The following is a 15,844-nucleotide window of genomic DNA, read 5'->3' as shown; positions in this document are numbered from 1 at the left end:
TGCAGTCAGAGGCTTTTTATAGTGTGTGTGTGTTAACCAGCCAGGAAAATTTTAGTAAAATGTCTTCAAAGTTTAAAAAAACAGTATACAGAAGCAGGCTTCTTTTCAGTCTTCCAGCAGGAAGACTTTCTCCTTACTGTTCATCACAGCATTACAGGCAGAAGTATATCTTCCCTCTCCCCAGTTTTATTTCTAATGCTTCTGTAGGGTTCGTGTGAAGCAGACCTCTACTTTGGCACTCTTACAAAGTTGAGAACCACCCACCCTTCTCTATATAATACCACTTTATATTACACCATTTTTCCTGGAACTGGCAGTTGTTTTTACAGTTGCTAGATGTAATGGAGAATACACTGGTTTCCCGCTGCTTCAGCAGGAATGTTAGAGGTTTAAATATTCAATATTTAGGTATTTATCAATGACTTTTCTTATTACTTCAGTACACGGATGAATGTGCTTCCATTGTTACCTTCGGGCAGTTCCTGGCACCATCAGGTGGAATGCTGTGTTACGGCATTTTAGTGATCAGATTCATTAGGGAGGTGCATGCATATGTTACGTTGTTTTGATTTATGTCCATGTTCAGTTGTATAGCTAACGAATCTACTACCTGTCTGAAAGGAACATCTGATAGGATGCGTGTATGTCACAGCAAGAAAATAATACTTTAAACATGCTCCCTGCATCTTTTGGTGCACTCTCTTTAGTTTGCATTTCTAAGTGAAGAGCTGAGCAAACTGGTAAAAAGATTTGAAGAGTCTCTTAAAAGTAGCAGTTCAATGGGGAGGATGTAAGACTGGGAATTGAGAGAGAAACTGCATTCCTTTTGCTGCCCAAAATCACATAGCAGATCGGTGACCAGTTGCTTGGCCAGACATTTTTCACTCTCATTCTTTCTCTGTCTTGTCTTTACACTGCACTTTTTTTCTGGCAGGGACAGGCTTCCTGAAATTCTGTACAGAGCCTCTCTCTCTCTCACCAACTCAGCCCTCCCTGATGCCACAAATGATTCTTAACCAGTACATACAACTTGTGGTTTCATGGTTGCTTTAATCTGACAGAAATCCACGATGCAACTTCCCTCTCCTTTGTGCCACCAGTAACCTTAATGCAGCTGCATAGTAGGGCCAGATCAGAGAATCGATTGAGTTGAAAACCCATCTTCTTGGTGTGGTCAGCGCTCTCTGGGTGGAGGACAGCCACTTTTAGTTGGCAGCTGCCTAAATTTAATAAAGTGGAATATACTTGGAAGCTCCGTGGTTATTGATAAGGGTCTACATTACAAATGCTGCTATTTTAGATTTTAGTAGTATTAAAACTCCTTTATTCCTTTATTTTCTTTGAAAAGTAGCTGTTGTATGCAAATGCCTGTCTGTCATGCAGGATACCAGTACAAAAGGCTTACAGAGTGTAAAAAACTGTTTCTAACTAAAACCAATCCAAATAAGTTATCTCTGTCTGTGTATCATTGTAAGTAAAGTAAAACAATTGGCAATGTTATTTTACAGATAAGGAGTTGTATGCCTGGATGAAGTGTGTGAAGGGACAGCCTCATGATCACAAACACCTGATGCCAACACAAATTATTCCAGGCTCTGGTAAGACCTCCTGTGAACAAGCAAGATGTGTTTTTCTCCCAGGTCTTTCTGTGAAGAGAGGCCACAGTAGCTTCTTGAAACTTCTCATTTACCATTTAGAAATCTGCAAATTGTGTCAAATCATTGCAGGAAGGCAAGTGATTCTGGGCAGCTGAACAGTGAGGGGCGCAGATGAAGAGAGGAGGAGATGTAGGCTGACAGGTGTCTGAAGGGGTTTGGCGACAGGCAGTGTGGAAACTCAGGGTGTTTGTTGAGAATGTTTGTACCTTTCCGAAGCAGAATGAAGAAGCCAGAATGTACTAATGAATCTGACCTCATCTGTTAAAAGAAAATTTTAGAACAGTGCTGTCAAGGAGCATTATGGGGCACCAGTTTAGGGGCGATTTGTTTCTCACTGTTCATTTATATCACATACTGTCAAATTTGTTTTCTGTTCCTCCCTGCCCTTGGGGTTTAAAAAAAAATAAAAAAATTCACAGTTTTGGTTGGAAGTCTGATCGAGCATCATACGGCAGAAAGCAGTGAAGGAGCTTGCAATTAATGAAAAACAGCAGTGATTCTAAACCCAGTAAAGTTCAGAATTTTTCTTACATGCAAGCCTTATAAAGCATGGTTAGGTGTGGTCATTGTTAGCATTGTTTTTGTAATGTCTGGTAGCATTGATGCAGAGCAGAGAAAACCCAAATGTGCCTTTAAACCTGTTAAATAAATTCCCAAGTTATTTTAAGCTGGAAATACAGATCCAGTCATTATTTTTATGGTTTGTTGCATGTTAGTTCAGGTAGAAATAAAGGCTGGTTAGATTCCATAATATATTCAAATTGTGACATTCCCCAGAACAGGCTCCATTCTGAAACTGGTTTTAATTTTAAATTGTGAAGTGAACCACTCATCTGGAAATGGCACAGAGAAGACTGCCTGTGTAACCTCAGTTCTCTTCTTCTGTGCATATCCATTACCAAACAGTCTTACATTACATGATCACGTACTAATTTTTTTTGTCAAGACATGGCTCGCTTCGGTCTGTTGTAGTTTGATGGTTTTATTAAATGAAGCAACACTGCACCTGTTGAACAGTGAGGAGTAAATAATGAATGGCTGGCTTGTTGCGTGCCACATGATGGGAATGTGGAGTGACGTTCATATTATTCAAAAGAGTAGTATGCAATTATTTAATTAAAGATCTTGGCTCTTTTAGTGTGAGCTTTACAGTCCTTTTATAGTAGTTTTGAGTGTTAAATCTAGCATTTTTAATAGCTTATGTTTTTAAAAGGTTTGTGGGTAGCATCTTATCACAGCATGTACTGTACAGTAGGCCACAAAACGATTGACAAGAACTGCTAATGTCTTCCTTCTCAATTGTCTTCTAGTTTTGACAGATCTTCTAGATGCTATGCACAATATTAGAGAAAAATTTGAAATTAAATCCCATTGTCAGTGTACCAGCAAGCAGAACACGCAAGCTGGCAAGCTCCCTGCAATGAATGGTGTGTCTCAGGTGAGTCCAAAATGTGTGTAGACACGGCTGTCTGTTCAGATGTTCTGATACTTGTGGATTTTCGTATTTGAACAGTATAAGTCACATTTTAGTTTGCATATGCAATGTTTAAATGATATCAGTGTCTTTGAAATACATTAAGACAAAGTTACATACTTAAAAATAAATCTGTTCTTTACAGGTTTTGCAGAATGTCCTTAATCACAGTAATAAAATTTCTCTGTGCATGCCTGAGTCTCAACAGCAGAATACCCCTCAAAAGTCTGAGACAAATGGTAACACAAGTCCAAGGAGTGATGTGAGCACAGACAGCAAGTTAACACCTCCTGAATCGCAGTCACCGCTGCATTGGTTAGCTGATCTCGCAGAGCAGAAAGCCAGAGAAGAAAAGAAAGGTAGGTATATGCTTGATATTGTTATACCATGTGCATGATTTTGGGGGCACCAGTAACAAAGTAATTCAATGCACTAGAGAAAAATCACTCTTATTTTCTGTTCAGCAAAAAGAAAAGGTGATGCTCTTTTTTCCCCTTAATTTTAGTCTTGAAACTTCAATGCCTTCTCCTGGTGGCATCAAAATTAGTTACCAGAGAAGCCACTGGTAGAATGCATGTGTAATATGGCAGTATTTCCAGCTCCAGCATCTCTCATTTGTGACAGGTACTCACTCAGCTGCATGTCTGAGATGCTGAGGAAGGCCTTTTCATGGTCACAGTGTTTGTCTGCATTTTGAAGGATCTAGTTCATCCTCTGGTGTGTTTTCAGGTGCGCTAGTGCTACAGTATATTAATGAGCACTATAAAATGCAGGGTACTATTGTGTTCCTATGCCTGCCTCATGATACACCAGTGTAAACTCCCAATGATTATTTTTGTTTTAGAGAACAAAGAGTGTCCTTCTGGAAAACATTCAAAGGAGGAGAAAGACCAGGATAATTTGGAGTCCCAAAACTGTAGAAGCTCCCCTCCTGCATCCCAGAACAATGAGCAGGGCTCAACCTTACGAGATTTGTTAACAACAACAGCAGGCAAACTGCGTCTAGGTTCTACAGATGCTGGTATTGCTTTTGCTCCAGTTTACTCTACAGGAACAGCAGTAAGTGTTTACAAGATGCATGTTTTTTATTTCAGGATTTGAAAATGTGTGGCATTTGTTATGATAGTTAAAGCAGTGACAGGTGAATTGCCTTTTTTTCCCCAAGTTTTCTCAAAGGAATTAGCGTTTATATGCATATATGTACATACATGTTTGCTTAAAATACACATATGTAGTGATAATTGATACGTACTATGAAGAAAATGTCTGTGAAGCTAGATAAAGCATTTACTTGGCAACATGAAGGAAGATTCTAATATTCTGAGTTTTGTTTTAACTGTGTATTTTTGACTTGTTCCATGTAAGAAAGCTTGTGGTTCTCTACACAGGAAGTATATAACTGTAAGCTTCTAATTGACAATGAAATGTCATTCATCTGGAAAAAAAGGTATCACGTTAATTTTATTTTCTTTCACTTTGTTTAAACACACTTTTGTTTGTTTTCTAATAGAGTGGCAAGAGTGGTCGGACTATGCCAAACATTCTCGATGACATAATTGCTTCAGTGGTAGAAAATAAGATTCCACCAAATAGAGCACCAAAGATAAATGTAAAATCCGAAATAAAAGATGAGCCAAAGGATGAAAGGAAATGTGTTCAGGATGACGGCAACAAGTTGTACAGTGATATTCAGTATTCTTGGATCTGCGATAAGCATGTTTTGTGGCTCAGAGACCATAAAAACATTAACAACTGGAAGCTTTTCAAAGAGTGCTGGAAACAGGGGAGGGTAAGTATTAAGCAGTTTGGTCTATAAAGTGACCTCAGTATGAACTCTGGAGGACGTGTTACAGGACAAAGTTTGTGTAACCCCACATCTGAAAACATGTTATTAGCACATTTTGTTACAGCTAATACAGCTAAAAGCTAGTCAGGTATATTCCACATAGGAACCTTGTGTAGTTGAAACTTCACTTAACTGCTAGTAATTAATAAGGAGCCACTGCTACGGAGATAGAACCTCCGAAAAGATGTGTGATGTCTTGGGTATGGTTGCTGTTGATGGAAGTTTCTATAACAGCTCAGTGTGACCAAAACCTTCAGTGTACTTTTCAGACAGATTTCTATTACAGTTTTAATTCAAGGAGGTGTTTTCTTTATAAAGGATAATTACTACTTTTTTTTCTTTTTTTTCTAACAGCCTGTTCTAGTGTCCGGTATGCATAAGAAAATGAACTTCAGCCTGTGGAAAGCTGATTCAATTAGTCTAGATTTTGGAAACCAGCAGGCTGATATCTTGAATTGCAAAGACAGTATTATTTCAAACTCCAGCGTCAAAGAGTTCTGGGATGGTTTTGAAGATGTTTCAAGTACGTTGTTTTGAATTACTATCATGGAAGATTATTATAAGCTTAATTATTATCATGTATTGTTCCATAGATTCTAAACACAGTCAGTGTTAGAAACTGCAATTTAAAGCATTATTTTGGATCTCAAGGCTTTGAAGAAATTTTAATTTAAAAAGGAAGCTGTAGATAATCCGTTTCAAGAGAATGTGATGAAAACTTCTATTTTGTACTAATATACTATCTCCTCAGTTAGGTCTGACTAAGAAAATGAACAACTTCACCGGTTCCTTAATTACTTGAGTGTGTTTTGTGTCTTTCTTGAATCTCTAACTTAACAATCCCATTTTACACATGAAGCCTTTATATACAGCTTAATACTTCAGTTGTATGTTTTAGTTGAATAAAGTAAAACACCTGTGGTGTATTAGTTCATAGTAATTTCTGTGTTACTTGCAGAACGGCAGAAAGTAAAAAATGGGGAAACAGCTCTACTAAAATTGAAAGATTGGCCTTCTGGTGAAGATTTCAAGGCTATGATGCCAGCAAGGTATTGGAGTTTAATATTTAGATATTCTTAAGTCAATCTGTTTTTTTTTTTTTTTTTTTTTTTTTCTCTCTGTGTAATGACACAAATTCACGAATTATTTTTTATTTTCTTCTCCAGATATGAGGACTTACTGAAAAGTTTACCCTTGCCTGAATACTGTAGTCCAGAAGGAAAACTAAATTTGGCTTCTCATCTGCCAGGATTTTTTGTCCGTCCAGATTTGGGACCCAGACTATGCAGTGCATATGGTGAGTATGCCCTAGAAGTGTAGCAGTTACCTCTTCCCTTAAAATTAGAGATATCGTTTGTTAGTGCTTGATGGAAAGCTGAACTTGCTTAGAGGATGGTTACTGACTGAACGTTGGAGAAATCCTTTACTGACTGGGATGTTAACAGTACGTGTACCTCAGCCATGAGAGATTATGTGCTTCTGAGTTGGTCTTTTCTTGTGTTGTTACAGTCTTCTGAAGGAGATAAATGATTAGTTACTTTAACACAGAGTTCCCATCTTCAGTAATTCCATATGACAAAGGACTTCATGAAATATTAGTGTCTATAATTCTAGTCATAAACAAATCTCAGAACTTTTCTTGTAATTTTTATCTGTGTTGTATATTGTACACTCAAAAATCTGTTTAGAAAAGATTGTTTCCCTCAGACCTTTTCCAGCTGCTCCTTCTTTTGCAAACAAGCTTGTTCAACTCTGGTTTACAAACTGTTTTAATGGCATAAGAAATGAGTTGTAATTTGTGGCATAATGGTTTTGATTTAAAAAAAATAAAAAATAAAAATAAATCCAGATGTCCTTTAAAATGAACACATAAAAGATAGCAATTAAGAATTGGTCTGAAGAACTGAGTCATTAATGACAGTTATATGTAATACTGCTCTAAGGTGTAGTGTTCTGACATGTCCTTTTGACTTGAGCATATATTTTGTCACCTCTTAGAACTAAAAATAATTTTCCTCTTTGGGGATTTATTTTAAATAGGAACTTGGTTTATAGCCAGGCATAAAATTAAGGCTTTGATTGCTTTTGTATTGACTTAAATTTTACCCCAAATTTTTATTTGTAACATAGGTGTGGCTGCTACTAAAGACCATGATATAGGAACTACAAACCTCCATATTGAAGTTTCTGATGTAGTGAACATCCTTGTTTATGTTGGCATAGCAAAAGGAAATGGAGTACTTTCCAAGTCAGGTAAAGCTCATTGTAAATCGGTGTAAATAGACTGAATATGTCACTTTTAAATTTGACACTGCTTTCTTGAAGCGCGTGAAGTACTAGCTTAAACTGGGGAGCTTCATTGTCTCAAGATTGTCAGCAAATAAATTCTGCCTAAAATACACTGCAGTTTATGAATTAGGACGTGGTATCTCAAACTCATTACATTTATTTAGTTATTTATCTATTTATGCTATTACCTGTAATTGATGTTCCATTCCTGTGGTGGGTTGGTAGAGATAAAGAAAGTTCTAACGTTTATGTCAGATGATGTATTTGCCAAACCCTCTGTTTATTCTGCTCCCTATGGATGCACTGTGTTCGCTTTATTCTGTTTGGGCTATAATGTAATTTTTCAGCACTGGGGAGCTTAAGTTTTTGTATGTTAGCTCTCTGTGTGAGGTTCATTGCCTATGTGAAAGTCCTTAAATCACTGAAATAGTTGTATTTCCTTTCCCTGCTCTGTTGTCCTCTGATTCCATAATCAGCAAATGTAGATTAAGGGTGCAACTAACAGAACTGCAGTGTAAGGTTTGCTGTCTTTGATTTGCTTTGGAGTTGCTTGTGTATGCACCAAGTTAAACCAGCAAAACTTCAGCAAATGGGGGGAAGTCTAGTTTATTGACTAGCTGCTGCAGAATGGTATGAAAAACACTACTACTACTGACTGCAGAAGAACATCTTTTTCTTCTTAATTTTTTGGTTCCAACCCTGCTTGTTTATTTCTGGTAGGAGAAATGTATTCTAACAAATTGGAGAGATGTAAAAGGGAGATTAAAAATTAAATGTGGCTTTAAAGGTAATTACAGCATTCGTGTTATAATGTTCTAATTAAAGAAAATGAACAAAAAGATCATTCTGTTGTGTTCACCAAACTTCTATCTGCGTAGTCTCACGTGACAAATTTGGAAAGATGTTTTGTTTCAGTTCTTCCACTGTCTTGCTCTTGAAAAATATTTTTGTAAAATCCTAGGAGTACTGAAGAAGTTTGAAGAAGAAGATTTGGATGACCTCTTAAGGAAGCGGTTGAAAGATTCAAGTGAATTACCTGGTGCTTTATGGCACATCTACGCTGGCAAAGATGCTGACAAGATAAGGGAATTTCTGCAAAAGGTTAGATTTACAGTGGATATTTATAAAATTTAAGTAACTGTTAAACAGGGTGTGGGGCAAAACCTCTAAACCCTCCCACCTTGCATAGCATCGAGGTGGAAGCAAAATTCTCTCTTTTATATCCATAAATTAAAATCAACTGCTGCATCAGTCAATGAATGAAATACATAACGTGGTATGTACTCATGTCTTAAGAGTTACAGGTAGTCCGAAGGTTCAGGAGAACATAGAGATTATTCTTACTCTTTTCTAATGTATTTTTTTTTTTTTAAAGTTATTCTTATTTATTAGCATTTAACGATTTTATTAGCAATGATAACGCTTTTCCCAAATGCTTGTGTTACCAAATGCTGAAATATTTGTGAATTTTCCTATTAAAAACAAAAAAAACAACCTTCGGTCCAACAACCACTGATCTTAGGGACCAATCTTCATTAGCTCAGACAAAAAAACTGCCTTGTCTCTTAATGAACTTGAAAGCAGTGGGGATAATGTACCCAAGGACAAAATTCTACAACGTGACCTACTGCACAGGTTACTCTACTCTTCATTCAGCGTGTGATGAACAAGTCAGAGCCACCTTAGAACCTCCCAGGTCGTTACTTACAACGTAGGACCAATGGTCACCATTGGTCACTGGCAACGATCAGTGCCAGTACATTTAGAGATACCATACTGGAATTGATTTTCTGAGCCCTGCTTTTAGCAAGTTTTCACATTCTAGAAGGTGGTCTTGATGGATGACCTCAAATTGCCAATATAAAACTGAAGCGGTTGCTCAAGGAAAAAATCATCAAAAGAAATCTTAACTGTCTTCTGCTGTGGCAGTAATTTAGATGAGTTTTAGCTGGGTAAACAAAAGGGGGCCGTAAATGATCTGGAGACCGTTTCTACCACAAGCAGGAAAAGCATAGGAAATTTAGCAGTAAAAATTCTCTTGGACTGTAAACCTGTATTTCAGTCCCATGGCCTCCATCCTCTGGTGACTCAAACATTCGCTCTTTGGCAAGCTGAACTGTGGGGAAAAATTAGCACTAAAGAACAAAATTACAGCTAATGCCAGGAAAATATGACTTGTACATCCAGGCTTTTCTTTATATTCAAAAACTTGATGCTCCTAAAGTAGAGGTGGTGGCTCTTAGGTTTGGACAAGAAAGCTGGGGGTGGCTGTGGTGAACAAAAGAGTGAACACAAGGGATGGGTGGGCAATGCATATTATTCGGAGTTTCTTCTTTAGAGCAATTAAGGGGCGCTGTGGAACTCTTGGAGCAACAGGTAGAAACAGAAAGAAGTACTTAAGATGCTGTGTCACTAGGTTTGTCATTTGCTACCAGAGCTTGCCACGGTATCCAGAACTGAATCTCATGCCGCCTTCTATTTTTGCTGTGGTGGTATTTTTGAAATACGTAATTGCAGATCAATTGATGAATGGACCACGGGACCACTTTGTTGATAAGAGAGAAAATCTCAGTAACTCGTTTAGTACAGGAGAGAGGTGATTAGTACACAGGAACAGTTTCAAGTCCTTCATCACATAATTAAGTATATTTAACATTATTATGAATAAAAAATGTATGTTTTCCATGAGATAATTGTCTCTGGAGTCATGACAGATGGATTGGATATATGTTTTTTTTTTTTTTTTTTTTTTTTTTTTTTTTTTTTTTTTTTCTGTAGTCACTGTGATTCATCAGTTAGCAATTGATTAAGGGTAATACTTTTTCCCTTGTGATTAACCTCATAAGAAAAGGCTGTTGATGGTTAAGTCTAATGCTTTGTCAGGAAGTTGGTTTTTTTATTTATTATTTTTCACTGTCCATCATGAGCAGTACTGTAGCTTTGTAAGTTAAGTATACGTAGGTACGTGTACAACTTAAGTAGCAAAAGTTTCAGCTTCTTATAAAAGTAACTTGGGATCCTTTCTGTACTTCCAGATAGCAAAAGAGCAAGGCTTAGAAGTTTTACCAGAGCATGATCCAATACGTGATCAGAGTTGGTATGTGAACAAAAAGCTTCGGCAAAGACTTCTTGAAGAATACGGAGTAAAAACCTGTACGGTTATTCAGTTCCTTGGTGATGCTATTATTCTACCAGCAGGAGCACTTCATCAGGTAAAATACACAGGTTTAAAGACATAAAGGATTAAATAACATATATGTCATCAAATACCTTTTTTCAAAAACAGAGTGCACTTATTTTCAGGTTAGATTTTCTTACTGGTAAGTGTTAGTGTATAGGAATGTGTTACAAGCTCTATCTGTTTGTATAGATAACTAGCCAGTACTAACAAACAATTCAAACATTTGAAATACTGTATATTTCTTCTTCTAAAATGAAAAATGATCAGACCATTATTACTTTTTTCCCTTATTTCATGAGTAACTTTCTAAATAAACTGGTGCTAGCTAGGAGAGTATTAAGTTAACCTGTCTTCTTCTAAACCCAAGGTAACTTAACCCCTGGAGAGGCACGGGGAAGGAACCCAAAAAGATAAACACCTAGATGTCAAGTGTCCTCTTGTTTTCTGCCTTCAGCTACAGGGAATAGCAGAGAAAGTTTGTGTATAGTTAACAAGATGGTTATGCAACAGGGTTTGGGTGTTGGTTTTCTGCACCATATTGAGTTCCTTTATCCACAGAAGGTACATCAATCACCAGGAGTTAGCACTGTCCCTTCAGCAGCTTTTCTTGCCATCAGGAGTGGTTCTGCTTTGGCAGAGCTGGCTGATTTTTTTTTCTCAGTTCTGTAAGAGAAAGTACTACCAGTAGAGCAGTCTTACAGGAAGTTTTATGAATTTGTGCAGCAAGCTTTAGTCCTCCCTGCACATAAATCTTGTTACTGTTTTTTTTCCTCACAGTCTGCAAATTTCACCTCTTTAGTGGAAAGAGGAAGAAAGCACGATTGTTTACATGTGATTTTTTTACATTGTTCTAGTCAGTCTGTCTGTCTGTCCTCCCCTATATGAATTTTGTCCTTTTAAAACAGGAAAGGGAACCTGCTTTCTTGCTGCCTTGCCAGCTGTCAAGCACCACTATTTAGGTTGCTGACAGTCAAGGAATGAGGAACATCCTCTCCCTGCAGTAGGGGTTGTAAACCATCTCGTTATTAAAGATTCATCAGTGATCTGCACTTGGGTTCAAGCGAGGTGAGGCCTTTCTGAAGACGCCACGGTTTGGTTTCTGATCTGCAGATCAGCTTCCAGCTCTTCGGAGCACAGAGGGAGCAGTGGCTTGCCGTGTCACTGTGACCAGAGCGCTGGGGTTTTCTGCGTGACAAAAAGATGACTGGGTTGTGGTGATGACAAGTGTAATGTCCCTGCTCTGTCTGCTGGCTATGGCAGTTGCTTGTCCGTTGAAAGCAACAGGTATCTTACCCAGACTAGATTCCTTCATCACTCAGTTTCACTTGGCTGTGTTAACCCAGGATGATCTGTGTGGATTTGTTTGCACCAAAAACAAACGAAGCAAGCAAGCAAACAGACAAACCCCAAATACTGGGTTGTAAACTGCCTTTCCCTTTGACGTGTCTCCAGTGGCTGGCACTTTCTAAGCCCTTACAAAAAGGTGAAGGAATGTCTGGCGTTGCTGATATTCTTAGCTCTTGTCAGGTTAAAGCAGTTCGGATTCCCATAGTCAGTAGGATTTGTGTTGCATTCTCCATTAACCTTACTCTGATCTCTTGAAACAAGGGAGATCATCCCAGATAGACTGAAAAGGGAACCCACAGAAAATCATAAACATACTAGGAAAACTGTTTTACATAGCATGAGGCATTTATATAAGGTATGCAGAATATAAAACATGAAGTTGTGGGACAGTTCCAGGCTTCCCTAGAGTTTGCAGGTTTCAGGGCCAAAAATAAGACCACTGTTATCTTTATCTCGTTGGCTTCAAACTCCAAATTGCTTTTGAAGTGGTAATGCTCTAGCTTCTGGCACCAAGGAGTTAATAACATGGTGTTTTTAAAACCGTAGTGGGTGAAGCTGAGAACCTTTTCATCTTCAGTAAGTTCCTGTGAATCTGCCACGTAGGAGGAAATGAAAGCATCGTGTTCTTTCATGTACATGTACAGTACTCTTTCTCTATAGAGATGCATAAATACTGACCTTAGGGAGCAGCACCAACACTTCATATATACAAAGCACATTTAAACACTTAAAATAAGTCTGAACAAGAATACGTACCGGGTTAAGTTTACATGTTAAGCATTTTAGGTTTACATGTTAAGCGTTTCAGATTTACATGCATATCATGAATGCTTAATGACTAAAACTGGATGACAGTTGATAGTAAATTTGGTGGTAAATTAGCATTTTTATTTGCTCATCTGTAATGTTGTGGAACAGAGGAAATAAGGGCAATGTGTGGAGCTAGGGAGCCCAGTTGCCTGTGATCACTGTGTGGTGTAGTCAGACACTTTTAGCCTGGAACCTGTTAGGTTTGTTGTCTCATACTTATTCCGATGTGCTGGTCTAGAATTTTACCGCTCTTAATGTGGGGGAGGTTTAGGTTTTTTTATATCTCCTTTTTTCTTTCCAGCTTCTGTGGATTCACATCTGGCTTAAAGTAACTTGTCGTTAGTATTTTATAGTAGCATAAACAATTCCTCTTGCTTTCTGAAAAAAAAAAAGGGTGGGGGGATTTAGGGTGTAGTGTTGGACTTGCCGCTGTATGGATGCTTCCCTTTAATGTACCTCGAGTGTTTCTCTGTAGGTTTTTGTCCCCTTGGCTGTACAGGTAGAGGAGCTCAGAAGTGTCCTCTGCTTTGCTAAGATCGGGGTCTCATTCTTTCTCCAGTGCTTGCAACAAACGAGCCCTGAGCTCTCCTGCAAACATTCTTAGCTAAGAAAACACCTTTGTTCTTGTTCTTTTGAAGGATATGCTCTTTCTGCAGCTCCATTCTGGGTCAGCCTGTATCGCAGCCTTCCGCCAGGGATGTCCTCCTTGGTTTTAATTTGGCAATTCTTATCCAAATTTGCAAAATATTTTAGTGATAAATTGAAAGATAGCAAGACTTGAGTCGGTGGTGGAAATGTGTTGTTCAGACTAAATGCAAAAATTGCTTTAGTAGAACAGGTTATTATAATGTTGTTTTTTTATAACTGTATTATCTTGATTAACAGCGGAATTATATATTGCAAAATAACATGCTGCAGGTAATAGGACATCCTGGAGATGTCAGGATAAGCAGGTATGCGAAGGGCCTGGGAGCTGCGTATGCAGAGCTGCCGGGCTGCGTGCTAGCCCTGGGGTCCGGCCGTGCAGGAAATGGCTGATGCACAGCGTGAGGACAGGAGGGAGGCAGGGGTTGGACCGCCCTTTCCTCCAGCCCGGCTGAGGTCTGGGGCTGTTCAGATGCTCACCCATCTCCTGCGCCCTGCAGGGAAATCTCTGCTTCACGTGGGCTGAGGGTGAAGCCGCGCTCTCAGCTCAGCTGCAACTGGCACAGTCGTGGGAGTGTTGTAGTCCTCGCCCTGCGAACCTCAGGGGAATCGTTGCTAAACATATTTATGAGTGTGTCATGATAGCGGTTGGCATTCTCAATCCGTGTAAGCAGAACTGCCTGGGGGCTGTCAGTGGGGCATTCCCATGTTAAGCACCAGACAGGCAAGGTAAGATCTGTCTTCCCCCCAAAGACCGATAAGACAGGCACTGGCTGGGAAGGTTTAAGGCACAGCAAAATGAATGATGTGACAGCAGCGAATCCTGTCAGCTCTGTGATGAAGGGAGGCAGCGAGATGGAATTGGTAACATCCTGCCTCAGTGAGGAGAAAGTGAACGAGCTGTGTGGGATTTGCATGGGGTGAAAAGCAAAACAAGGGCAGGTATGGACTTGAAACAGGTGAAAAGCCTGCGAGAGAGGAGAGGGGGCTGGAGCCAGCCACCCGTCTGCACAGAGCTCAGACATTTCACCTGAAGCTCTAGGAAACTCCCCGAGCGCTTCGTGGCGGCACCTCTGCAGCTCTTCCCTCACCGTGGCTTTTTTGCTCTCTGGAAGTTGAGGCCATGTGGCATCAACAAGCCCTCTTCAGTTCCTGGATTGCTTCACTTCTGATGCATACACAGAAGGAAACCCTACTGCCTTGTCTTTCCTGATGAGTATGAGGTTGCAGAAGCCTGATGTGCAATGCTAGCATCAAGCTACATGTTAATCTCTAGGATTTCGCCTGTAAAGGGGTAAGCCACCTTACAAAGTCAGACGCTGGCAGTGTTTCTGAAAAAGAAAATAATTTCAAAATAAAGTGCTGTGTCCTCAGCTGTGTAGGCCATGAAGGTTTGAACGTCAGGCAGCACAAGAGAAACTTCAGACTCCACATTAAAAAAATCTGGATGTTACTAGATGCAAGCTTAAAATCTGGGAGCTGTATCAGTAATGAGCAGGGTGGGATTGTTGTTTGCTCCAGTAGCAGAGGCACCCCTCCCCACTCCCCAGAGCTTTGCTAAGTTTGCAGAATTGATGTTGCACAACTTGGTGAGCAGCTGTTAGAACTTGGAGAAGGGAGGTTTCTGACATGCCACAGAAGTGGTGTAATTTGTAGAGGTTTGAGGGTGAATCGTGGTAACGAATATTATTTCTGAATAAGACGAACAGGAGCCAATGGGTCACAACCAGGAAGCAGTTTCCCTTTTCTTGCCCTCCAGATCTGACCTGGTGGCAGGAGATGGTGTCCATTTCTCTCTGCAGGTTCCTCTCATCAGTAAAGGAAACATTAAAGGAAAAAGAAGCATTTTTGTCCTTTGTGGACCTGCTGCTTTATCCATGGCTTCTTTTTTCCTTTTAAATATTTTGACCAGGAATTACTTGTCAGTGAGCACAGCAAGTTCTGCCTGGCCGAGTTTGGTGGCAGCTTGCAGCGTGCCCAAGTGGCCCAAGGAGCTGGGTCTGTCAGGCAGGGCTGCAGCAGAGTCGGGCTGTGGTGCCTGCGCAGTGTTTTGGCAGTGGCTGCGCAGCAGTGCTACACAGCAGCAGTTCCTGTACAGCTGCTAAGAGGGGGGAATCGCACATCAGGGTATGCTGAACAAATGTAGGAGCTGACTGCAGGAAGAAGTGCTAGAGCACTGACAAACGTGTTACTGTTCAGCGTCTTCTACCAGAAGCCAGCTTACCTAAGTCGAATAGGCTTAATTGCTCTCGATATAAAATGTATAAAGGCATCCTTCAGTCTGATAAGTACGTGGTTTTAGAGATCTCAAGTCCCACTCTTTTCTCAGGTGTCTCTGCCAAAGAACAACCCCAAAATACTAATTATCACTCTTATTTTTATTTTGGATAGGTGCAAAATTTTCACAGCTGCGTTCAAGTAACTGAAGACTTTGTGTCTCCAGAACATCTTGTACAGTCATTTCATTTAACGCAGGAGCTGCGGCTGTCAAAGGAAGAAATCAATTATGATGATAAACTGCAGGTAGGAAATGAATTCGGCTCTGGAAGCTGTTGTGAAGGCAGGGCATGCTCGGGCTCATTGAAATGCGGAGC

General features: G+C 39.6%; 1 protein-coding gene across 6 annotated transcripts in view; it reads left to right on the top strand.

The window, feature by feature from the left end:
• Positions 1 to 15,844, top strand: part of JMJD1C (jumonji domain containing 1C) — a 184,829-nt gene that overhangs the window by 135,900 nt on the left and 33,085 nt on the right. For 5 of the 6 annotated variants that reach the window (XM_084526466.1, XM_084526469.1, XM_084526470.1 and 2 more), the window contains 12 exons: positions 1,509 to 1,598; positions 2,969 to 3,096; positions 3,278 to 3,491; positions 3,977 to 4,191; positions 4,643 to 4,921; positions 5,333 to 5,501; positions 5,937 to 6,027; positions 6,145 to 6,275; positions 7,109 to 7,231; positions 8,229 to 8,368; positions 10,303 to 10,479; positions 15,642 to 15,773. In XM_084526466.1, the coding sequence (XP_084382592.1) occupies positions 1,509 to 1,598; positions 2,969 to 3,096; positions 3,278 to 3,491; positions 3,977 to 4,191; positions 4,643 to 4,921; positions 5,333 to 5,501; positions 5,937 to 6,027; positions 6,145 to 6,275; positions 7,109 to 7,231; positions 8,229 to 8,368; positions 10,303 to 10,479; positions 15,642 to 15,773 (1,889 nt within the window). Of the gene's footprint in view, positions 1 to 1,508; positions 1,599 to 2,968; positions 3,097 to 3,277; positions 3,492 to 3,756; positions 4,192 to 4,642; positions 4,922 to 5,332; positions 5,502 to 5,936; positions 6,028 to 6,144; positions 6,276 to 7,108; positions 7,232 to 8,228; positions 8,369 to 10,302; positions 10,480 to 15,641; positions 15,774 to 15,844 lie in introns of those variants that run through there. The other variant, XM_084526471.1, reaches the window with a different exon arrangement.

Source organism: Aythya ferina, assembly GCF_964211825.1.
Source record: "Aythya ferina genome assembly, chromosome: 7".
In the NCBI taxonomy this organism is placed as follows: domain Eukaryota; kingdom Metazoa; phylum Chordata; class Aves; order Anseriformes; family Anatidae; genus Aythya; species Aythya ferina.
The sequence above is the reverse complement of the archived record's forward strand: the minus strand, read 5'-3'. Positions and strand labels throughout refer to the sequence as shown.